Source organism: Brachyistius frenatus, unplaced genomic scaffold, assembly GCF_029030835.1.
Source record: "Brachyistius frenatus isolate BFR_SWC_R1_liver_20210118 unplaced genomic scaffold, ASM2903083v1 Contig_106, whole genome shotgun sequence".
Classification (NCBI taxonomy): domain Eukaryota; kingdom Metazoa; phylum Chordata; class Actinopteri; family Embiotocidae; genus Brachyistius; species Brachyistius frenatus.
In genome coordinates, this window is record NW_027210705.1 from 741,865 (window position 1) to 768,215 (window position 26,351).

The 26,351-nt window shown below is 45.0% G+C and overlaps 1 protein-coding gene across 13 annotated transcripts in view; it reads left to right on the forward strand.

Annotated features, from left to right (window-relative positions):
- The first annotated feature begins 3,771 nt into the window (after nucleotides 1-3,771).
- Nucleotides 3,772-26,351, forward strand: part of caska (calcium/calmodulin-dependent serine protein kinase a) — a 145,540-nt gene continuing 122,960 nt past the window's right edge. For 5 of the 13 annotated variants that reach the window (XM_069712048.1, XM_069712049.1, XM_069712054.1 and 2 more), the window contains exon 1: nucleotides 3,784-4,712. In XM_069712048.1, coding sequence (XP_069568149.1) covers nucleotides 4,654-4,712 — 59 coding nt within the window. In that variant the 5' untranslated portion in view covers nucleotides 3,784-4,653. Of the gene's footprint in view, nucleotides 4,713-26,351 lie in introns of all 13 variants that reach the window. The other 8 variants (XM_069712040.1, XM_069712044.1, XM_069712047.1 and 5 more) reach the window with 5 other exon arrangements.

Consider the following 26,351-nt stretch of genomic DNA (forward strand, 5'->3'; position numbering starts at 1 on the left):
CGTTCACTTGGTCCCAAAGATGAACTGTTTAAATTTTACGGTGTGTCGAAGGTCAAGGTCACTGTGACATCTTGGGAACACGTTGAGGGAATAGCTTCAAGCTTGTTACAAACAGTCACTTGAACTTAAGGATGAACTGATTAGAATAGGTCAAAGGTCAAACATCATGTCAACCTGTTCTCGAGAACATAATATTTCAGAAATGCCTTTAGGGAATATCTTGAAATCTGACACAAATGTTCATTTTGACTTAAAGATGGCCGAGTAAGATTTTGGTTATGTGGCCATAACTTAAGAATTTGTACGATAATAATAACAAATACTCCACAATGTATAATAGAATAAAACAATTAAATGATGATATTTGTTTTTTAAAGATTGAAGGTCAACTTGGCTGTGACATCATAATGTTCTGCAAAAACACTTTAATGGCTATTATTCAATGCCATGACTCAGGAACAGAATGGAAAATTGTAACCACATTTCACGTTTATGTTAGATATTGAATTGGTTATCGGCCAAACATGTCAGTACGTATAAATCTTTCCTACATGAGTCATGAATTGGGAAACTGGGAAACAAATACATGGATATAAACTGCAACTTGACTGGTTGGCAGAGGCACACAAGAATGTGGTAATTCTGGTTTCTTCTGAAACCGAAAACCTTCTGAACTGTGACCCCAACACTAAAGTACATATAAAGGGGAACCAAAACCACTGAGACACATCAAATGATGATCATTGAGGTTTCTAATGACAATGAATGAATATTCCTCAGCTAACACTATATAGTGTCATCACATACGCTGTCCCTCAGAAATTACGTCCATATACTACTAATATGAAGCAGCAATTAATGGAAACATAACGCTGACCGGATTAACAATGTTTTTTATTCTCGTAATGAGGATGTACTTTGATCAACAAACTTTAAAATGTTCATGCTTAAAATGTTTAGTGACAATATTTGATTTGTTATCCTGTATCTACTCACAAGATGCAACATGTTTACGTTGTTAACATTTAAGTGAAACCACGATGTTTCTCTGGCCTTACCGTAAGTATTTGGTTCCCTAAACATAATCAAACACAGGATGTGAACTCTGAACTCTGGCTGATGCCAAAGGCCTCGTACACCTGCCACTACTCAGGCTATTAGGTTAGAAGGTTTCTCCCATAGACTGTGTATATAAGTGGTTGTAGCTTCCGGGTCTGAAAAAGGAGGCAGATGCAGAAGTGTCTTAAACTTCAATACCACCGAGTGCCACGAGAGATTGGCTCCAGAAAGCTTCCAGCCCCATGAACTCCCGTTCAACTAGTCTCATAAAATTCAAAGTCAATAAATTGTTTTCAACACGTTATCAAGGTTTAGCAAGCTAAAGTCCCTCTTCCTAAGATGGCGCCAGCAAATACCCGAACGCGAGGCTTCGTAACGGCCGTTCACAAACCAGTGGGTGACGTCGCTGTGGGTTGCCGGCTCAAGGTCAACATGCTCAAATACACATCATCAACATCACCTTCTCTGAAATTCATTGCTGCACATTTCGAAGTTAATCACTTGACATGACCGTTTGCAAGGTAGTGTGTGCATGTTTTTGTGTGCACAGTATACTGTTAAACAAACAAGCAATCTGCCATATACAATAGTGCATCAGGTTTGGTTGTGATTTTTGAGTGGGGAGAGAGGGCTGAGAACATGAGGTAAACACACAAACACACACAGCACCGTCCCACCGGCTGAGTCTAGAAGGGTGTGTTGGTTCGAGATAAGATATCCTCTGATGTCCTGATTTCTCTTACTTCTAATCCGAATGGCCTCCTTCGCATCACTTCACAACATTCCCGCTTCCTCACTTGCACACACAACCTTACATGACGAGCGACCACATTTTATTAAGGTTTCAAATGGCCCAAATAAAATATTTTTGTGCTACCTAAGCAAGCACATATCAAGGGCGAAAACACTGCCTACTGTAGCTGCTACGGGGGCTTATTTAATTACATCAAATCCTTTTTGTTGAAAACCCATAAATAAAAGAACAAGCTCATCATCTTGGGTTTACTAACTCTGCTTAATTATTCACATGGTATTAATTAGGCAATCAGCTGGCAATGTATTTAGCCCCACTGGAGCCCATAAAATATGAATAGACAGTTCTTGTCTGTACATTGTGCCCACATGTCTACACTCGCTCCGTTTTATATTGTTGGCAGTTGTATCACGGGATTGTGAAGGCAGGCTACAGTTCTGTTTTCGTTTCCTCTGTTTAAAATTCACAATAAACATACTGATGGCTTCTGTATATCAGCAATATGGTGGTAGAGAAGAAGAAACACTTTTGTGTGATGTTCATCAACAGCTGCAGCTTCCTCCGACGCCTTAATTAGAAAATTCTTCATATCAGTGGTCCCACCCCTTCTTCTACGTAGCCAAGATGGTGACCGTTTATGGTGGAAAGTGTCCTGCGTTTCACACTTCTTTTTTGGAGCATTTTGGGTGCATCATCTGGGTGCTTGTCGTTGACTGCATGTTTCTGTACTGGACAGTGCGAATGCACTTGTGCACTGAGTGTTACTACACAAGTACGCCATTTGGAACCCAGCATCGGTCTCCTCAAGCAGGTTGAGGATGAAACCACTCATATGCTTTTTTCCAGCCTCTCTTATAATGGAGTGTTATGTGAAAACAAATGGTGAAAGGTGCAAATACTGCAGACACCCCACTGCCTCTATATATTAAATAGGATAGGTTAGGTTAGGTTAGGTAGGTGTTTTAAATAGGTATTAAAGCAACTGAAAACATTTTGATAACCTGAGCATCTCTGTAAATATCAGACCTCATTCACCTACCCTTGTGAAGAAGAAAGTTATTCTTAAAACCCACTTGTGCAGTTTATTCTAAGATTCTGACATTCACCAATATTTTCTTATTTGTTCTTAGATAAAAACAGAATCCATGACAATCAAGAGCACACTTGCGCACATTTAAGTGCTGATGTGTTTTTTGCAAAACAATTACTTATTGCATTTATTTCAATTCTACAGTTGTATAATATTATAGGATTTAAATTACAATGAATTATTTTCTAAATTAAAATATGTTTGATAATTCTTTTCATTATTTAAGGAACATTTATTTATGTGACTATTTAGAGCATACAATTTAAAGAAGTACACAAATTAAATTAAATTCACAAACAGGCCTCAGAGGTGGTTTGGTCTTATCTGTAAATAAATGATGCAAATCAAACCACTATCGAGATCTTTTTATTTATTTGCAGCGGTTTCAATGCAACATTTGGAGCCGTCATTGACATTTATGTCAATGGCTACATTCAACAATTCATTTTATGATTGATTAATTTGGTGATTATTTTCTTGATTGATTGATTGATTAGTTGCTTTGTTTACAAAGTGACAGAAACGGTAACTTCTTCAAATGTATTATTTTATCCAATAGCTCCAAACAAATGATTTAATAATGATATAAAACCGAGTTAAGCACCAAATTCTCAAACCAGATATCAACTGAAACCAACTGTTTGGCATTTTTATTTGAAAAGTATCTCAATTAAATATTTTCAAAAGAGTTGCTCTTTATTTTCTGGTTGACTGTCTCCTACAGGCTACCATTCACCATCAAAATCAGAAGATGTGAAATGTGACTTCTCAGCATAGTTTCTATCATTTATGGACATTCTTCATTTATACTCCTCCTCACTTCCGGTTGGGAACTCCACTTCATTCCTATCCATTGAAAAGGTCCTGAGGAAACTGCGGTTTTAGAGAAACCTTTATGGCGCCGGTTGTCCTCCATGCTGGCTCAAAGCCCGTAGCCCTGAAAGGGGAACCGCGGGTAACGGCGTGGCGCCAAAATGGAGGACAGACGAGCAGTTTCATAACTCCCGTGTAGGAGGAGCCTGGGTCTCTGGAAGCTCTGTGGAGCTGAACGTCCGGGCAGACGGGCGACAGAGGAGGGATACGAGGTGAACCAACGGCCGGGAAGTGTTGCCGAGCCTCGGGGAAGGAGACGGCCAGCGACGCCTCGGGATTGGACGCTGAAGACTTGTATGGCGAGCCGGGACTGTGCGCGCGCGCTCGAGAAGACGAAAGTGTAACCCTCGTGTGTTCGGGATGTGAGGATCACCGGAGCCCACCTGGACCCGCGCGGAAACCCGAGCCCGATGAACAGTCCTGTCCACGGGCTCCGCTCGGGCACTCCACCCTCCGTGAGCACAGCGTTCAAACCGGGAGCAGACACAGCAGCGGAGCGGTTTACCAACATGTTGGACAACCACGTACTGTTGTCTTAGTGAGACCGGGGCACGACACCGGGAAGCCGCGGGAAAGGTGGGGCCGAACCGGCGGACTCCCGAACCGGATTATTGAGCTCTCCCTGTGCCGCTTCAACCCACAGCGACGCAGCGTTTTTTGGGGGGCGGGGGGTCGACGAAGGAGGCAACAACTGGGATTTAGAAACCTTTCTTTGCAACTCTTTCCCGAGCGGCCGGCTGCGGACGACACGAGTGGGTTTTGTTTGTTTCTGTCCAGCGGTCAGCTGCTCGTGGCCTTCGTCCTCCCCGTTTGGGAACAGAAGCAGATTTGGGACGCATATTTTGGGGGCTAATTTTTCCCCAACCGGGGTCGGACTATGGCGGACGACGACATCCTCTTTGAAGATGTGTACGAGCTCTGCGAGGTCATTGGCAAGTAAGTGTTGCATCGCCGGTTCCCGTCACTATTAACGGCGGTACCGCCGGTCACCGGGGCTCTCCAATTAGCCCCTCATAATAGCCTGGAGATTTGGCACGCGCGCAGATGCACGCACACTATGAAACGTACACGCGCGCACAGAAAGCGTGGTGGTGTTTGTGGAGTTACTAAGAGTGGCCCTGCGGACATTACGCTCAAGGTCCACCCACCGTTACCGGAGGTTTTCGACCGAACGGCAAAACTACATTATCGAACAAAACAAAACAAAACAAAACAAAACAGGCCTTTTCCGAAACGATCCCAGATAGGGAGAATATTGCCTCTTTATGACGGCATAAGCACACGTTTTTATTACCTTCCTCCGACCTGCAGATAAGAGCTGTCGTTTACTGTGGCGGCATTTATCACCCTCCTGCGTGGCTTGTGTGCAGCTCAGACACCCAGTACCGGGCGTGATTACCGTGTGCTTTGACCTGGTGGCAGTTGGCAACTTGCTGCAGGGATTAAAGGGCAGGGCACAGAGCATCATGAGTCATGCACATCTGGCCATCGTTAGGGACTGAAGGTCCAATCCAGGGTACTTGGAGTAAGATCCACTGCCAGGGTAAGATGATGGCAGCAGGGCACGTTTTTGTGCAGAGTCCCAACATTTCAGTTGTAATGGCCATCCTCTGTGGACGATTGCACCGATACAAAGCTATCAAGCATGCTTGTATCCTCTTGGTCTATTATAGCTGCAATGTAAATATGTTTAAGATACACTTATGAGCATTAAGATCGACTTACACTCTGTTTAAGACAATAGCTTCTGTTTCTGCAATATGACTGTCGTTGCTACAATTATCATCCATTAGTAATCCTGTGTTAAATGTCAGGACGAAGCTCATGTATATTCATGTATTATAATCCATTGCTCGCCAGTAGGATGTGGTGACAGGTGTGCTGTGTGAAAGCAGGTATGGTCTGTGAATGTTCCCTTGCTGCTGCTCTGATGATGACTAATAAACCGGAATAGTTAGAAGAATGGCAGCAGGATCATTCATCTCCAGTGGGTTTTTTTTTTGCCGGCTGACCCGGCCCTCTGATCCTTTCAGCCTTTGTACTGGTTGCGTTCAGCGTCGTTCAGCCTAATGGCTGCAGCACTGGCACCACACCTGGGACTTTCCAACTTGCTATGGCAGAACCTCGTAAAGGCCGGCGAGGAGAGAGGCAGTGAATGCAGAGGGAGACAGTCACTTTGTTTTGGTGTTCATCTGAGACAGCTGGGCGAGTGGTGAAAATCTGTTTGAGGGGAAACTTTCTGCTCTGACCGGCGAATGAATGACTGACTGTGTCATCCAAACTGCAGGTCTTGAATGAAGCACTTCATTGGGCGCACAAACACAAGCTCCGTGTGAATCAGGAGCTTGGCAGGCCTGACAGACAGTCAGTCAGTCATAGCAGGCTGACTGGTTAAGGGACTTCTGCGGTGTCACAGAGATGGTTGCCTGTCTGACAGTGTGATAAGAACCTGCTACGCACTGTACATGTTTAGGCAAGCCTGAAAACACTGTGAGCTCTTTTTATCCCACACAGTCACAAGCAATTTCTTACTCTCTCACTCAAACACTCACAAGCATGGCTCCAAAGAAGAAATGCTGCTGCTCTGTCACTTCTCTGTCCTCGTGTATTATGTAACAATATAATAATCACCATTTAAAATATGTCCTCGGCTGAGGATTTGGTGAGACAGGAGGAACACTTCGAATCCAAATGCTGTGAGTCAGCCTCCCATAAGCACACACTCGGTCTGGGTTTTGTCAATCGCACATTGTATTGGACAGATTGTCTGTGATTTTCAGTTTGCAGAAGGAGCGAGTGGCCTTTTATCAGCCGGCCTGCTGGTCTCTGCGTGGAGAGCTGCTGCAGCCGCAGCTTCTCTTGAAGACGCCACCGAAGCACCATGTGGACGAGGGCGTAACGCCCGGAGGAAAGCTCAACCGAATGACAACCCCGCAGTCCAGAAAGGCCTTATTTTAAAAGGATGTCGCATAGGTGGGAGTGTGCGTGTTGTGCGGGGTTGAATACGCAGGAGGTCGTTGTGAATTGTGCTTGGAAAGCAGCGCTGTGCTGTGTGCGTTTCCCCTGGACAGTGTGAGTTGGATGAATGTGGGTGTTGGGCCCCATGGAAAACAGAATTCACTTATGCACATGCAGCATTTTCACTTCGCATGACAAGGGTTTCGCCCCGTGCTTGTATTTTTAGAGCGCCGACCTCGGACAAAAGCCCGTCTGTCACCCGCACGTGTGCGAGTGTGTTTTGCGTACATCTGTCCCGCTGCTGTCGGATTGATCCGGCCCGCCGTGCCGCCGCGTCCCGAGGCACAAAAAAGGAGCGGAAAGGGGGCGACGGAGCAAATGGAGACGTTCCGGAGCAAGACGACGGGAGGGAGCAGAGGAAATCTGGGATGGAGGATGAGAAAGAGATGTTGCGCTGGAGATGGGATGACTGAGGGAGCATGAGAGGTCAGGGGCACAGTAGAGGGAAGCAGTCCATTAGTTTGAGTCACACATTAAGAGACATCCTGCGCCTCCGGGCCACGCTCTCTTTTCTAGTTCATCTTTGGATAAAAGTTGTGTGCGTGTTTCTCACAGTAGGGGACAGCACTACGCATCAAGAAATACACTGTGAGGAAGATGTTTTGCTTTTGTTTTTCCAGAATCCTTCCAGCTCTACACTGCACTGCAGCTAATACTTGATGACAACAGAAACATACTAATTTCGGCGCATCCGACCACAACTGCGCAGTATCCCGGCTATGATGTCATGGTTGTAGCATCACGATGCGGCCTACAGAAATGTATTGATGCCCACAGTCGACGCGCTCCAGCCGCTGCGTATCTATGCAGCGACCCGTAGGGTGTGTGTTCATGTTCATGACAACTCCTCTGTGAATCAAGCCTAAAACAGGACTTCACTTTTGCTCCGCTGATTGGATCAATGAATATTTGGACTGGCTGTGGATTTAACAGTGGATGTTATCCTATAACATACATCACTGTAGAGGCGATCTGCTCCACTGTGAATGAAATGAATTAGCCCCCATTTGCATACCTCACGGCCCGAGAGGACACTCTGAGGGTGCTGTTCAAAGCCTGAATGTCATGATAACTTTCAGCCCAAGGAGGTGTGTGCTAAGGTGTGCGTATGTGCTGCATGTGTCAGTTCTTGCTGTTGTGTGGTGTGCGCCCCCCCACCCTCCCCTCTCCCTTCTCCAGAGGGGATGGGGGAGTAGAAGCCCGAGGCCTACCTGCATCCCCCTGTGCATGTGTCCCATTCACCTCATGTAGTGAACTGACATCATGCTTTAGCCCACAGGGAATAACAACACGTACCAGCTCCCTGTTTCACTGCTGCCTTTTTCAGGTTGTCGTGGAGGAAATGAGGGTAATAACAAGGAAGGTTTGTAAGTGTGTGGCTGCCTGGTCCCTCCTCTTTCCCTCAGGAACAGTAGAGTGTCTTCTTTTGCCAAGGTGCAACGTGCCTGTATAGTTAATTATTGTATTTTCCCTGATGATCCAGCTGCACAGTGCACACTTCAAGTTCATTAAGTTATGAATATCAAACCGGTAAATATGCTTGACAGTTGAATAGGTCTGTAATGCATTAAGAAAATATTGCCTGCATCCAAGCTGTTCCTCAATGGGTTTTTTTTTTTACATTTTATTTATATTTCTTTTGCGAAATGAAACGGATATTTATTTTCTATCACAATTCCACTTAGTGATACTGTGTGTGTTTTTTTTTTTAAACATGTCTAAATAATATAAATTGCAGTAAGAACATCATCTAATTGTCAGAATCACATTTCCACTTTGAATTGGTGTAACAACTTGAACTTTCACAGTCACAACAAATAAACATCATCATGCCACTTTATCAGTTACCTGAGTGAATTCTCTCGACACTTTAGTGTTTAATTTTTTTTTTATATCTGTCGTATTGAACGCAGCTATGTTACCACCGCTCCCCCACATGCTCGCATTACAGACATTGCTGCTTTTGTTTTTGATTTTGTAATATTTCTGCACTGCACACTCTTTAGCCACATCCTGCCACAAACACTCTGTGTTCGTGACCCCCGTGCGAGAGTTCACGTGAAACAAACGATTGGGGCTGAATACAGCTCAGTGTAGCCGACACCGCTGGATTAAAACATGTCTTGATTGGCCCTGATTCTGATCTTTATGTTGGGATCAGGCCATCGCTCGTTTGCACACATCTGTCCTTAATTACACATGTGAGACACTGACCTATATCCAGACAGGCAGCTCCACTACAAGGAGCCAAGACTCTCAGAGTTGGCCTTGGGGCTTGTTTTGTTAATGGTAATAATCGCGACTAGCTTCTTCTTGCTATTGCTGAGCATTACTGTTGGCCAGCCTCAATGTGTATTGATGAAATGGCCAGAGGGGTTCCACTAATAACCCACTCAGGCCGTGACACCGCCACCAGAGCCCTGGGCTGTGGGTCAGTAGGTTAAACACTGCTCTGTTTACTTGGTTCAACATAAGTGTATTTTAAAAGGCAGCCTGCCTGCCTGGCACTGAACTTAACGGTAGCTGGCTTCACTGCAGAGACTCCCTGGAAAAACAAATCAACACCGTGGGTTAGTTTGAATAATAGCGTCTGGCAAGCTGCCGTATTGTTTTTTTGCTTTGTGTTGTCCATTTCAGAGGCTGCTGTTGAGATGACCAGGCTGGAGACCCGAGATGCTCTCTTTAGCTCCATTTTAATTGAGAGACTGCACTAGTGACTGAAAACGTCCAATTACAAATGCAAAGCTTTTTAATGTGTTAACGATGTGGTAATGGTTGTGACTGAATGGGACCGTGGCCTCATGGGAATACATGGTGCTGTCTCCAGTGTGTGTGTGTGTGTGTGTGTGTGTGTGTATTCAAGCAGCTTGTATTATATGATCTTGGCCTCTCTGCAGGGGTTTGGAGGAGAAAATCAGCTGGAAGACTGGTTCCCGCATGCACAATTACACATAGATGATAAAGCAGAGAGATCTAACACTGAACCACTGAAATATTTATCCATCCTCATCAAGCAGGAGAAATCACCCCTAGAAAATGCTGGCAGCTCTCCGTGTGCAGTGAGAGGTAAATAAAGCTGCATTTGGCATCTGGTCGAGCCCTTCACACAGCAGCTACCTGCTGAAGTACCCGCACGCTTTGTTTGGAGTTATGCTGGTTGTTTCTGAGCTGTGGGACGCCTCGGCAAAATTGATCATTTCTTCGGAAGTGTCTTTCTTCTCATCCTACTTTCTGTCAGTGGAGCCATTTAATTGGTTAGAAATACCATATAGTTCCTACGACTTAATTGTGAGTGCACAATTCAAGCAATTTACCCCACTACATTTTCTTCTGCCAGCTGCAAATGAATCAAAAAGAAATATTACCATCTTTTTCTCAGTAACTGATTTAGTAAGTGCAGTCTAGAAAATGTACTCAATCGAGATAGAGTATCTACAGATTATCCACTAAACACAGTCTGACAGACATTCATGGGTACTGCCAGTCATTGCTTCATTTTCAATTAAACATAGATGGTTTTTTTTCATCTCCTTCAGCTGGTGTGTTTGCTCAGCAGTATTATAGAGAGAGCAGCGTAAACAGAGCTGCAATCCAGGGACCTCTTCTCACTTTCTTTATTTCCACTTCCTGTTTGCATAGTTGGTAGAAAAAACATCTGGCACCTGACCTTTTTACTAATGGAGTAATCGGTCATGTTCTCCAGATGACGGGGGGAGCGGCCTGTTTGAAGCACTTCATTTGTCTGTGCAACAAGCAGCCTGTTCCAGGACCTCGACCTACAGATCATTTCCCTATCGGCTCTTCTCTCTGGAATTTTATGTGAAATTCTCAAAAGATTTCCTACAAATCGGAGTTGCTGGAGTGCTTTACAAGTCATAGCCATCTTTTATGATCGTTTGCACTGTCTGGAAATGGTCTTCAACATGAAACCAAAGTTGCCGTCAACAGTTATTTAATTTGCTTGGCTGTAAAAGCTCGGATAATCTCTTGAGGAAAGAGAAAAAGGCTTGTCAGTGTTTATCGTGTCGGAGGCATGCGTTCAAGGTGATGGTTTCAAAGTGCAGTGAGTCGGGTTTTTTTGTTTAATAGTTTCAAAAATATTGGGAAGCTATAACCTTCCTGAAAAAGTATTCCAAGTTATGTTGTGCACTTGCAGTTCATGTCCCAGGGTCAGACTGTCAAGACCGAGTTCACCGATGATATTCTGAGGGGAAACGTTCAGTACAAACAACCTGACCTATTATACAACGCTTCTCCAACATGAGAACACGCCTGCTGATCTGAGAGCGTGATTCAGGCCCTGTGTCAAAACACAGTCTCCTCCATCAAATCTCTGTCACAACACTTTATGTTACAGATTCTGTCATCTGGTGCTGGATAATCTCTGATCTTATAATTACCTGTTCATGGACCCAGACGCTAACTCACAATCATTTTCATGATTAAAGAATCCAGTGGTTTAGTCTGTAAAATGTCAACGTCAGCTCAACAGGTCAACACAAACTGCTGGTGTTTATAAACATTACGGCATGCAGTAATCAGTAACCACGGTACTGGTATTTATCATGTAAACAGGGATATGGATATGGATCAAAGCAGGGATAAGCCTCGTAACTGGACACGCACGTCCATGTAAAGACACGCAATGATTGGTAGGATTGATTGTTACCTCTGCCGAGGTGGTGCGGTGGGGGAGGGGGGGTGATTCTTTAAATACGATGACTTCATATGAATATCCACATTCACAGGTTACAGTTATCGTCTGGGATACACATGTACTTGTTCAAACTTTGCGCAGCAAGTAGTCTTCATGGAGATCTCTGGGACGGTGGTTTCATAAGGAGGAACTGGAACCGGTACAACAGCTGCCATTTGAGGCTTCATCTGGGCTCAAGCAGGTGTTGACATCGCTGTCATAGTTATTCAAATGCATCCAGACAGTGGTTGTAGTTGCAGATAAGAGTGGCCCGTTGGCCTCGGCGATGGCCCGTTGGCCTCGGTGCTGTGCTCTCAGAGTGCCCTTCTTGTTAAAGTTGCCGTTTTTTTTTCTTGTTTTTTTTGACAATCGATTAATCATTTGCACAGTTTAAAAAAAAAAAAAAGTAGTAGCAGGAGGCTTGTTATTCTTATCGGGAGGAGGATGTTCAGCCAGCTGTCTTGTCCCTCATACCTGCCCCGTGTTGGAAGCAACCTCATGAAGAGCATTGAAGCATAGTGCACACACAGACTCGCACCAGGCTTATTCACCACCAGTTACATGTGCACTGTTTTGTGTGTGTGAGCACATCAGTCAGGACCGGAGTTTGTTGTCGCAGCAGGTTTCTGTTGGCTAACAAGGATACGCTACTTTCATTAATGCATTATTATTGGATTGTCTTGCTGCTGACCCATGTGTTTGAATGCTCTCCCACAGTGAAGTCATGTGTGTGTATAATTAGTTCTAGCAGTAGGTTCATAACACACAGACACATTTAGAGAGGTAATAAAGATCTCTGTGCAGTCACTGAGCAGCACAGAAGTACACATGTTAGTTCCCGCAGATCTTACGGGTAAATATCACTGCAGACCAAAACCAGCGCCTTCTTTTAAGGGACGGCTGGTTTTTGGTTTGGCCAAGTCAGAGGATTAAGTTGCCAAAAGCTGCTGATGCAGCCAATGAAATTTCAGCGCTATTTTTTACTCTCCTCCTTTCTCCTGTTTCCAGTTTGTTTTCTTTGCCTCAGTGTCGTTCAATTGGAGCTTTTTCAGTCTAAACCAATTTCCATGCAGTCAGCCAAAGCACACACTGTCACCTGGGTTACAGCTTCGGCCTGATGGAAAAACAACACCCACCATGTAACACACAGGGAAAAAGCCATTTCCCTTTCAAGCCTGAAAAATGGTTGTGTGGAGTTTTCTAGCAGCTGCAGAGGTCGTCATTCATACTGTCAACCCACACAGAGCATCAGAAAACACTTCCTGCTTTCCCTCTCTAAAACTTCTTCACTGCCTGCTTGCAACCGTCAAAGGTGTGTGTGTGTGTGTGTGTGTGTGTGTGTGTGTGTGTGTGTGTGTGTGTGTGTGTGTGTGTGTGTGTGTGTGTGTGTGTTTGTTTGCACCAAAGATTGAACTTCATGTCGGACATGTGCTTCCACTGACAGTCAGTCCTGTTTGTTCACTATCTACGAAGAGAAAGGTTAAAGTGGCAGGCGCAGTGTCAGAACCCTCCTGTGCTAACGATGCTTTGCAGATGTCGAGAGGCTTTTTGCGATGATTTCATCTGTTTTCACTGCTCTGAACCTTTATTGCTGCAGGTTTCATATGTTGTGAGCAACGTTGTAGCTCACTGCCCGGTGCTGACCAGAGGTCTGTTGAATCTTTGCTTTGGTGGGAACGGAACCAAAATCACAAGAAACTGGAATTTGTGCTGTGTCTGTGGCGTAATAAGATCTGAGAGGTAGTGTTGTGCTCGATAATATCAGTGCAACCGGGAATAGTGTCAGTGCAACTGGGAATAGTGTTGGTGCAACTGGGAATAGTGTTGGTGCAACTGGGAATAGTGTTGGTGCAACCGGGAGTAGTGTTGGTGCAACCGGGAATAGTGTTGGTGCAACCGGGAGTAGTGTTAGTGCAACCGGGAATAGTGTTGGTGCAACCGGGAATAGTGTCGGTGCAACCGGGAATAGTGTTGGTGCAACTGGGAATAGTGTTAGTGCAACCGGGAATAGTGTTGGTGCAACCGGGAGTAGTGTCGGTGCAACCGGGAATAGTGTCGGTGCAACCGGGAATAGTGTCGGTGCAACCGGGAGTAGTGTTGGTGCAACCGGGAATAGTGTCGGTGCAACCGGGAATAGTGTTGGTGCAACCGGGAATAGTGTTGGTGCAACCGGGAATAGTGTTGGTGCAACCGGGAATAGTGTTGGTGCAACCGGGAGTAGTGTTGGTGCAACCGGGAATAGTGTTGGTGCAACCGGGAGTAGTGTTGGTGCAACCGGGAATAGTGTTGGTGCAACCGGGAATAGTGTTGATGCAACCGGGAATAGTGTTGGTGCAACCGGGAGTAGTGTTGGTGCAACCGGGAGTAGTGTTGGTGCAACCGGGAATAGTGTTGGTGCAACCGGGAATAGTGTTGGTGCAACCGGGAGTAGTGTTGGTGCAACCGGGAATAGTGTTAGTGCAACCGGGAATAGTGTTGGTGCAACCGGGAATAGTGTTGGTGCAACCGGGAGTAGTGTTAGTCCTCCGGTTCTGGAGTCAAGTCATCTGCCAGTTATTTACTAAGCTATAAAGACTCTGTTCTAACAAGGTACGAGTCCATTAAAACTTATTACCTGTTAATTGGAGGGCCACACAGTTTTTCCTTGCTCCTGGGGGATGTGTGTGTGTGTGTGTGTGTGTGTGTGTGTGTGTGTGTGTGTGTGTGTGTGTGTGTGTGTGTGTGTGTGTGTGTGTGTGTGTGATCAAGAACTGTGACTGTGATTTCTCAGTGTGGGTGTTAATGTTTCAACATGTGTTTTCGTTTGCTTGTCACATGAAGCGGGCCGAATGCTTCTCTCTTACTGCAGCGTCATCCAGATGTTCCAACGGCCGACTGAAATAAACATTTAATTCTGTTTGCATCGCTGCTGAATCAGACCCAAATGCTTGTTGATTTACGCATGCGCACACACACACACACACACACACACACACACACACACACACACACACACACACACACACACACACACACACACACACACACACACACACACACACACACACACAGAGAGCTACAGGCCATGTTCATGTTGTATGTGCGACATGCCCACATGCTTATACTCCATGGCTGCGTGTGCATTCAGATGAGCCTGATGTACTCTGATGGTGGCCGCTAGTGTAAACAAGAATAGATGCATTTCATTTGTTTCATTCAACTTGCCATTATGGGTTTTGTGTTGAAAATGTTTTCTGAATGGTGATAATGGGCTCCTGAAAGAGGAAGTGCTCGTCTCCTGTCGCAGTGATAAACGGTGGTCACACTCCATCCGGCCTGCTTCCTGAACAATGGCTGATATCGATCAGATGAGGTTGATCTGTGTGTGTTGGGGAAGTTGATTTCAGAGGAATGCACAGATTTAAGGGGCCAGCGTATTTCGTCATAATTGTTTGCAACATGGTTGGATACCATGAACCCCCCACCCACCTACTTGTAGCGCTCATCATGTAAACTGCTGAGTGCAACGTAATGAACGGCTTCCAGGAGAGACCGTCGATATGATGTGCATCATTATCCTCATATTTAAACAATATCACATCTGCCCCCTCTCTGATGGCTGTCTACGCCTTTGAATGCAGCCGTTGGGAATGATTATAATCTCTTTTGATTTCCGACACGTACAAACACGTTCTGATGTGGCGCTTATATACACAAGAATACACACCCAGTCACACCAACCCAGTCACACCAACCCACTCACACCATCCCACTCACACCAACCCAGTCACATGAGCCCGGTCCTTTTCAGTCCCTCTGATCTTTCTCATTGCAATTCATGTCTGTGCATGTGCAGTGTTGTACAGACATATAGAAAGTTAAACACATACACAACAGGCTTATCCACATTTTGACTGTGGACATCAACCTGCACCCACTGACCTGTTTATTCAAAGTCTGTGGCCTCACTATAGCTCCCACCTGGGTTTGAATCCTTTCTCGTGGCTGTGGAGGAGATGGACTGCACGCCACGGCGGTGTGTTTGAGCATGCTCGTCACGGCAGGCCCGGCCACAGAACACCTCACTTTAAAATGTGTCATTTCAATGATGCACTTGTGTTTGACTCGGTTTGAATCCCGTTTTATTCTGTTGGCTGCATATTGGGAGATACTTGGTGGTCTGCCGCCAAGCGTGGCACTGCCCCCCAGAAAACGGGAAAAGGAAACTGATTTGAAAAGATACAAAACAAGAGAAGTAAATGGAAGTGAGCGATGGAGGCAGTATGACGCGGTGGAGAGATAAGGTTCGGGTTTTTGAGACGTGTCGATGCAGAGGGCCTTAACAGGCCTCCGTTTAGCAGGATTATAATGGCTGTGTTGACATACTGTCTGACAGATGGGGGACACGTGCCCCGTGTCCCAGACCCATTGGAAGTGCGACTGGGGCTTTGGTGACACAGAAGCAGAGCAAGACTTGCTCTGGTGAGCTCGGTGGAAAACCACATTGTCTTGCTTCAAGCCGCCACAATCAGTGCAGTGAACGATTACCACTTCAGTTCCCTCTTCATGTCCCAGTCCCTGCTCAGTCTCTCTGCTTTCCCTCACTCTCATCTACAAAACCGCTGCTATTTAGGACTGTAAATAAGATACTAGCATCTCGGTTATTATATTTTATATCGTTGTGGTCCAAATTATAAACATTCCAGGAGTTTTGGCTGATTTTGGGAGAGACTGTTTGTCTTTTAGAAGCAATGCCTCATTTGTGTATCAGGCAGCGATCACAAGTTTTTTTTAATTTGTAAAAAAAAGTCAAAACTCACATTGGAAAGTGCACATGTAAGTGGTGGTGAAATCACATTCAAATCCAAAGAAAAAAGAATTTAATAAAAAATAAAAATAAAAAAAAGGATATAGCTATTCAGCCCTGAATTTGAGTATTCGTTGACATGATTCAGCTCTTCAACTCTTTGTCGTGACCCACTCTAGATGGTAGCAATGCTACATTTATTTTAACACTGACACGCTCCTCTCACCACGAACCATGTGATATTTCTACGTGTGCACTGCTCCACACACACACACACACACACACACACACACACACACACACACACACACACACACACACACACACACACACACACACACACACACACACATACATACACTCACACAAAACCAAACCCTCCACGCACCGTGGGCTCTCTGACTGCTGTTGTGTTCCTCCTCCTCCTCCTCCTCCTCCTCCTCTTCCTCCTCCTGCCCTTGTACGGTGTCTCTGCTCATGTTTGTTCTCTTGTTTTTCAGTCTGTCATTATCTCCGATGAAGCTGTCATTACTCATCTCTTCTACACAAGTGTTCATAGAACTCCTGCTCAGAAAGGCCGTACATGGACCTCCTGCAGCCGTAGCAACAGAAAAGACACTAAATGACAGGCCCTGTTCACACCGGGCATCATAGCGCGTCTCTACATGTGCCTCAAGTGACCACCAAACTTTTACTTCCCGTTTATATGCAAATAAACACATAAATCACATAAATAAACAAGTAAGTAAACATGTAGAGAAATGCGAGTTGAAGTAGGTATAAAACAAAATGAGACATCATTTGCTCACTCCAGCCTCATTTTAATGTGTCGTCAATGAAAGTACTTCTCATGTCTTTCAAATTTGCAAATGCTTAAACACTCGTTTGTAATTTACAACCTGAACCGTCAGGCTCAACCAGATCGCGTCAATTCGGGTTCAAATTATTGAATTCTTCCAGCGGGGTTTGAGAGGGTCTGACTTTGAGATGGTTGAATGAACTGTGCAAGTCTTTCACAGCTGTTCGTCTGATCTGTGGCAGAAATTACAGACGAGGTAAACTGGAAAAAAAACAGAGAAGACTTTGGGGAAATAAGCATCAGGTAGAATGTATACAGTCTGTGTTCATTCACTGAACAGCTGCTTTATGGCCACCTGTTCAGCTGTGCATGTGAGAATCACGCTGGATATTTATTCTCTGTGTAATTATTACAGTTACTTGCACAGAAGACGTCAGAGGAGTCAGTTGTCCTTCAGTGTGGCCCAGGACATGTATGCAGCCCGCCTCACCTCTGAATGTGGTCTGAGCAGGTTCAATGTGTCCTCAATGCATCCCAGGTGCTTTTACATCTTCACTCTTAGCTGAACACTTGTGATCAGACTGCCCAGGACGCATTTTTATTGCCAGGTGTGAACGTCGCCACAGAGCAGTACCACCGTGGATGTTGTGGACGTGGAGGCCCCTCTGTCCTGCCGTGTGAAGCACTGTGGTGCGCCGACGGCTCTCAAACTGCACGTGAGAAAAAATATTCTTGAAAATATCCCGTGTCTAGATCTGTCAACTAAAAACGCAGCCGCCCGACCTTGTGTCAAAAACAGCCCTCCTGCTCCTGCTCCTTTCACCGTGTCCCGGACCTGGTGAAGAGCTCGCAGTGTTAAGTGACTGCTTGTTTGTTGATTCAGACTGGTATGGATGTGTTTGTGCTGACATAGTGAATAGTCTGCTGGAGATATGATAAAGTGTGTAACTGGCTGGCTGTATTGACTCACACACTCACCCCTGTCAAATATTTGCCCTCTTCTCTTCCCATCTGTGGACACACCTTCCAGCTGTTTGCTGCTGGCGGATGAGGCTGGATTAGTGGGAGAGATGAGAGGATGAGTTGAGATCAGGTGCTATCTGTAAGAATGAGTCATTGATGGGAGGAGGAAGAGGAGGAAGAAGAAGAAGACGAAGGAGAAGAGGGAGAAGAGGGAGGCAGGATCACCCAAGCTGTTACTCTGGTTTAGTGGCCCTGTTCACACCTGCCGTCATGTGTCTCCGGTGATCCGATCACAAGTGCACCTGCTGTTACAATGCGTCTCAAGTGGCCACTCGTGATTGGCTGTCACTTCCCTGCCTTACATGCTTATAAACACGTGCATCGTTTTCATTTGTAAAGACCACATGCGTTGTGGGTTTAACCTGCAGGAGACCACATTGCACTTCCTGCACCTTGTGTGTCAGGATTTAAGGAGAAATAATAAAAACCACTGCTTTCTTCTTGTTCCGTCAGAACTTCCGCACTTCTACTTTACGCCAAGGAAGTCAGCTGATTAGGCCGTTCTGTTTGGTCCCGGGTGCATTCACATGCGCACTGCGGAAAAAAAGAAATGGTGGCCCTCTGCGGCTCAGACCACCTGTGAATGTAGCCTGAGCGATTGGATCTCGATGCTTCCTCTTTGCACTTTGGATTAATTTACACCCGCCGTATTCAGAGATGTTCACTTGTGATCAGATCACCCGAGTTACTGTTACTGACCGGTGTGAACAGGCCCGGTGTTACAGCCACCGGGTGGATGGGATATATACCCTGTCACAGGAGTCTCTGCTGTTGTCTTCATCATCGATACTAATACGTGGAATTGTAAGAAATATTAAGATTATAAAATATTGCAATTACTCAGAGGTGGAAATTTGATCAGTGTGTATAAATAGTGTGTGGGAGTGGAAGTGTGACAGTATTTATTCAAGAATAAGAAGTTAAACCCATGTTTATCCTATTAAATGAAACATTTGTTTAATCATGCTGCTACAACAAGATGATAAAAGTCTTAATAGGCACATTTTCTCTTTGCGTCAGTTTGTTAATGGTCTTCTGTATTTGAAAACCACAGTTACTGCAAGTTGTTATTGTAAAACCTGTTTTTTGTTTGTTTGTTAGTTTTTGGGATGAAATGAGCTCCATACAGCTGGTTTTTTTTGTCACGTATGACAAAACAGACATATCTAAAGTGTTGTCTGTGTGATGTGAGTCAGGTGGTTGAAGTGTTAGCTCCGCCCACCATCTGACAGAACAACCACTGCGGGGTGGTGGTGGAAGACGTATTATTTACTGCTTTTCTTTCCCCCCGAATTTTCATCACTGACACGCTCACAATGCTGCAAATGAAAGGGCTTCAATCAGAGTTGCACAGCCTCAGTCACCACCATGCTACCTCATTCTGTAAAAGGGACTTGAATGACATTTATTTAAATGAAAAATCTTTGAGATTGTTACTTTAAGAAGGGTTTTGAAGTCAGTGACTTCAGCTTGGAGAAGGGAAAAAAATGTGCTGCAGGCAGTGCTGTTTTTCCAGCTTTTACACACTGGCAGTAACTGTTCTCACACACACACACACACACACACACACACACACACACACACACACACACACACACACACACACACACACACACACACACACACACACACACACACACACACACAAAAAGTCACACATCCTCAGCGATAACACCACCATTCAGTAGTTTGGCATGTCTTCACATCTGGAGTCACCTCAGTCAAAGCATCTGACCAAACCAAGCTGCAGGTTCATTGTTGGATTGTTAGTCTGTTGGGGTCAAGTAAACATGCAGACGTTTGTTTCTGAACGGAGAGAAGCTCTGGCTGTTAAACACTCGGTTTTTTACAAGCCCTCTATTTGGTCAACAAATATCACACATTCCTGAGACCATCTACACACACACACACACACACACACACACACACACACACACACACACACACACACACACACACACACACACACACACACACACACACACGCGCGCGCACGCACGCACACGCATGCGCGCGCACACAACCACCCACCATATGGTTGCCCAGACAGTAACACAGTATTGTGTTCATCTCTTCGTGGCATATGTGCGTGTTTACTAAAGCACTCGAGGAGAAAGAAGTGGTGTTTGTGTTTGTGTAGTCTGATATCTGGGGCTTATGCTTGTCCCTAGTCATGCCCACCATGCAATAGTGTTTGTACATAATGAGCCAACACAACTAATTGCATCTAAATAGCATCCAGCTATATTCTGGTTTCTGGATAAATCTGTTGACACCTCAGGCCCTGAATTTATGGGAAGGCGCACGCTTCAGTTTCAACTGTGACCTTTGAGGTTCTCTGCTATTATGCTCTTTGAAATACCATCGAGAGAACCATTCTCACGTGTACACACAATCAGACTGCGTGACATTACTTAACACAAATTAAATGGAGACCTGCAGGGAAATCTGCACTCTCTTCTTTCTCTCACCGTCTTCTTCTCTCTTTCTCACTACGGTCTTCAAAAAAAAAAAAAAAACGCAATCGTAAATGATGTAACGATGATGCATGCGCTGAAATGAAAGCGAAAGTCTTCTACCGCTGTCGATAAAACGGGGAAGATAACGGCAGAGTTGTCCTTGCAGCCAGAGATCAAAGCGGGGTTATCTTGAACTGCCACAGTAACCCGGCGACAACGGGAATAACTGAGCGGCCCGGATGTCCAAGAGTTAACGACGAGGTCAGCGCTGTGTATTAAAGTCCGAATGTACCAAACCAACAAAGGATGCTGCAGTAACCTCCACGTCAGAAAATGTTCAAACACGGTGCCGCTCGGACCTTCCCTGTCACGTCTGCATCAGACAGCGGCAGCCTGCGCTGCATCCGGCGGTGTCGGGCCGACGGCCCGCTGTCGGATCCCATCAGAGGGTTTCCTGTCAAAACTTCTTAAGCGTGTGCAACGGGCCCGTTGGGAGGGAGGTGACACCTGTCAGCATCTCTGTCACCAACACGTTGAAGATATTGTTCACGGGAGATCTGTTCGGAGGGCTCTTCGACAACGGTACCGATATCTTGACTTTGATACCGGTTCCTGGTCGATACTGTTCGTGATGATATTTGTTTTTATAAAATCCATTTAAACAACAACAACAAAAAAAGAAATCACACATTACCACAGGTCCTTAAGCTGCCATGCGGTTTTGGTACGTTTCGACACTTTTCTGCCATTTAGACTCATTTGCAGGGAAATGCACGTTTATCAACTTCCCACATGAAGAAGCTCTGCTGTTAATATTGTCAGACTTCATGTCCGTGATGCTCTCCATCTCTGTCAGAACTTCTCTGAGCCCAAGCAACACCCAAAATATTTCACCTAAAGATTTATTCAAAAAAACATATAAATCAGATAAAAGCAGCCAATCCTCCTATTGATGAAAGGTTCTCATTTTTGATTGATAACTGACTATCAATTAATTGGTTATCAAAAGTAGTGTAGAATCATTTCAAGATGTATTGCAACCACTGGACTGACTGAATAATCAGCTGCTCTTTTAAAATATACCAGAACAACCACTAAACTCTGTGTTTTATTTCCCGTTCGGTGTTTTTCCCGTTGGGCAGCTGAAGCAGCACAACGTAAACTCGACCTATTAATCAAGCCGGAGGGTAATTGTTGCACCGGGACACCAATTACTGTTTCATGATTGCAAAGTTGTCTGACAAAAATAAACACAAACGGGGAAAAAGACAACACCCAGTTTTGCGTGGACTCGAAGCAGCCTCCGTCTGTGCCTCCGCTTCCTCGTTGGCACTGAAAGTGTTTGGCATTTTCAGATCTGTCCTCACTGGAGAGCAAAAGCTCCGGGTCGTGGCACTAGATGCATTTTCAGATTTGGTGGGGAGGACGTCTGCGCAGCGGAGTGAAAACGAAGGCTCGGAATTAACATTCCTCTTTTTCGCGGTTGCTCGGCTGCGTGATCTGTGCGTGTGAAGGACTCGGCGCTGTCGGTCCGACTAAGTGTCGACACCGCGGGGTGCCGGCGACTCTCTTTCACTTAGTGCTAAAGTGGCTACAGAGAAGAAAGAGCTTTGTGTTGGTGTGCATGTGTCCATGTGTAATCATGTGTGTGTAAGTCGGTGTCACCCTGTTTATGCAAGGTGTGTGTGATCTCTTCTTGTTGCCGTGTGTGTGTGTGGTGTTGGGCGTGTGACCCTTGTGTGCGTGTGTGCGTGTGTGTGTGTGTGTGTGTGCGTATGTGGGCTAATCTTAGCTTTAGTTTGGGATTAAGAGACATAAGCACATGACGAGTGCTACTGGACGGAGCTCAGTAGTAACAAGCTGCACACCAAGAGTCAGGCAGATGACCAACGCATGCAAGGCCCAGTCTGGAGGAAATATGTCACACTAGCACTTCTATTTATTTTGATGGCGGGGATGTCAGAAAGCCTGCTGATAGATGCAGACGGGGTCACTATAGGACATCTCTCTGCCACGATGCTTTAGGAGGTGTTACTGATTTTATTTGAACATTTCTGTTTCAATTCTGCTTCTTCATCATTCTTCATCAGGCAGATGAAACATGATATCTTCCGTGGAGCTGGAAGGTCGCCCTACGCCGACCGAGTCAACGCTCTCCTCCTCTTCCTGTGCCTTTGTGTCACTGGTTTTAAAATCCCCGTCACAATGGGAAACAACAAGGACAACCTCGCAGCAGCAACCTACACGCAAGAAAAGTTGTTATACAGATTTACTTCATGCATTAAGTGGAGTCCGACATGACTGATTGCCTGGAGCCAGTAAAAGTTAATGCGGGGGGGGGCAAAATGTTTGGCTGGTCAATTGTATGTTCTTGGAAGTAGCGGCCAATCAGAGGCTACAGTTTGAGCCCGTTGTTGAAATGCATACAACTTGTTGTTGTGTATAATAAATCACCAAAATGATGGAGAAGGTGTTACTGTCATGTTGTGGCCAGTGGAAGTCTGACCTACTGGCCGAGTGGGCCGGTGGGGAAATATGTTACGTTGAACCCTGATTAAGGTCGGTCTGCTTGGTTCTTTTCAATCTTTTGGATTTATCCATGTTAATACCAGCTCCCCCCCTTCCTCCTCCTCCTTCCTCACCCATGGCACTATTTTGCAAGAATTCCTGGCTTAGCGCTGCCCAAGAAGATTGGGATTGGTTCAAAGAAAAAGAAACGAGCCACAGTGTTTTCCGCCTGCAGCAGAATCCTTTGTGTGTGCAGCCGGACCGTTCTGCAGCACCGGACCAGCGAGGTGGACGTTAATCCGGCCATGTGAGAACAGCGTGAAGCAATGACAGGACTGCAACGTTCCTCTTGTTAACCCATGAACAGATATGTCCTATTTCCACGTGGTTATCTGTTGGGTTTTGTATCGGCATCATGACAACGTGCATACGATTCTGTATATTGTGTATTGTCAAATTAAAATGTTTCCTTTTTTGGTGCAATCAGGACAGTGTTATCTGCAGTTGCGTTCGTCAACATCGCCGTAACATCCAATCTTGTTTAATCTAAGTAAAGTCTCACTTCCTGATCTCGATTACTAATGTTATGAAATAGTTTTGCAGCAGTTCAGGTTTTTAGTCACATCGTATTCATTTCCTTTGTCTTTCGCAGTGCTTTAATTGCATCACATGAAGAGCTCGCTCCATTCATTTTTTATCTTGATGTCTCCTCCTCATATTTTGAAAACACTAATGCAGATTAAATCACACATTGACATGTCAATTTTCTGAAAATTCTGTTGAAATTGCCTCTGTGTTTGGATTGAAAGCTGGCTAACGGCTCAGATAACGATTAAACGCATTAAAACACAATTTGGTGAATATTTAATAAAAGGATACCTGTACATCAAGCACTAAAGGGCATTAGAAATCGCCAGAAAGTGTAATTTAAACATGATTCTTTTAAAAGCGGCCTGTAATTGTATAAAGACGCACAGATTAGTCTGGGCTTGTTGCTGTAGGCAGTGTTGCCTTCACAGCGTCATTTTGTCGGCAGCATTAAACTGTTTAGTAAAAACATCAGAGCGCCTTGCTGCTGTCACGCAGCACCATTTCTGATTAATGACAAGTGGAAACAAAAGTGAAATCCTCCAAAATAAATTACAGCTTGAAGTGGGAGGTTTTCCTGTTAATGTCCGACCATACGTCTGCGCTGGCACTGACAACAAGACACGAAGCCACGGATGATTTTTCATTTCAGACGAGCGATGACATTTGGGAGGGAAAAAAAAAAAAAGAAGGCAGATGGCAGGTTCACACTCTTCGCCAACAACAAACAAGAATCTCTGCCAGAATTACAGAATGCAGAGACGACTGTCCACGGCAGGAGGACTGTGTTCAAAGACGCCATGTCCCGTCAGACTGCTGAAAAATAGTGACGATAGAAACGTGTGCTCCTCGACCACGAACAAAGGCTCGGAGGGAAACGTGGTTTCACAAGAAGTTGGATTTCAAATCAATAAAAGTCATGTTTCCTGCATATTTTGTAGATGTTAGTGCAGTTGAATGGACTTTAGAGATGAAAGTGATAAAACAGTAGGTTCACAAACCTCGTATTTGTACTGCATCAAATTTAGCAGAAACTTTCATGTTGGTTGTGCGCTCCAGTTTGAGGTGTGAACAGGTTCATTCGCTCCGCCGCTCACAACAACCGCTGCAAGTCAGGAACTGATGATGATCGAGCGACAACATTTGTACCAGAGACTCGTTCGGGTTTTGTCTCCGTCCCGCTCCTGCAGACGAGCAGTAGTCTCGGAACGTATTGATTCGCCCTCGTACTTAATGAAATGGATAGAAGACGACAAATAAAACAGATAAAGGGCGGTCTGTGATTGAAGTGATGTCAGGTACACTGACTAATAGTAGAGCTGAAGCAGATCTGCAGCATTTTGTTTTGCAACGGATTTAATTTTGAAATTGTTTTTGTGAGCAAAACTGTCAAAACTTGAGTGATTGCTGTTTGGTGGGTTTCTTTCCACTCTGACAGTGAATTGAACAGGCTGGCGTTTTAAACTGGTGCTCAGACTAATGAAACAAGTCACTCTCAGCTCTGTTAATATTCACACTATTTCTTGACATTTCTTTGGCAATACAATTGTTGAATCTGCAAACTAATCAATAATGAAAATAATGAGTTGCAGCCCTTATTTTAATGTTCTTCTCAATCAGACTGCTCTACAAAGGCAATACGAGCAAAGTGAAGATGTTTTAAACACATATTTCTACCTGTGCTGGATACAAAGGGTGTCAACTCATCTGGTATTTCCAGAGTCTCACTGAGCAGAGGGCAACACCGTGTCAGTAAAAGACTATCAAATTATTTTTAATTTTCTATTTAGGCACTGTTCTTTCCTTGGCTTCAGTTGACTTCACATTATTATATCAATATTATATAAACAAATGTGCCAGGTTTATTTCTGCCAGGTTTTTTCCTGCCAGCGCTGATCAGTCTATCTGCTTGACTTTCCTGTTTGGTAGCAACAAAAATGATTGAAGTGAAATGAACAGATTGGATCAACAGATGTTGACCAAGTCTTCTTTTGGGGACGTAATCTTCAGTTGATAAAAAGTAACGAAACACAATATGCTGTATGATACGGCAATATTTGGCATATCGCCAAATGCTTAAATCCCGATAATATTGCGTAGTGACTAATGTATGGTGATGATATCATATGGTGGGCCTGTGGTGATTCCAGCCCTCTATAGGATTATGTCAGCTGCTATAAGATACAGTTCTTCAACACTGTTGGCTCATTTAAAATGGATCTCTGAGACGGACCGAGCACAGCGGGAACTGTCATTGAGGAACTAAAGCCCATCCTGGGGTTTCATCCTCTCTCGCTGAGCACTGCGCAGATCTTTTTGTGATTACTATCTAACCCTTTGACCCCGCCGGAGCTCGATGGGGCCGAGTGGGCTCAGGGCTGCACCGGAGCTTTCACACCGACGCTGAAATGAGAAAGGCGGCAGACGAGGTAAAGGTCAGAGCTTTTCTTTTGGCTCCGAGGTCCTGCTGAGGTGGTCTGAGGCTCCGGCACTTCAGTGTGTTTATAGAGCCAAGAGCCTTGTTGGTGCAGGAGGGGGGCTGCAGCCGCACTGCACTTAGGATCAGAGATGGCCTTTACAAGCACACAGGAACTTATTGTGGGCCAGAGAAAGGCTTTGCTCCAGGCTTTCTGCTGAGTATTGAGTTCCCCTCCTCTTGACACACACACACACACACACACACACACACACACACACA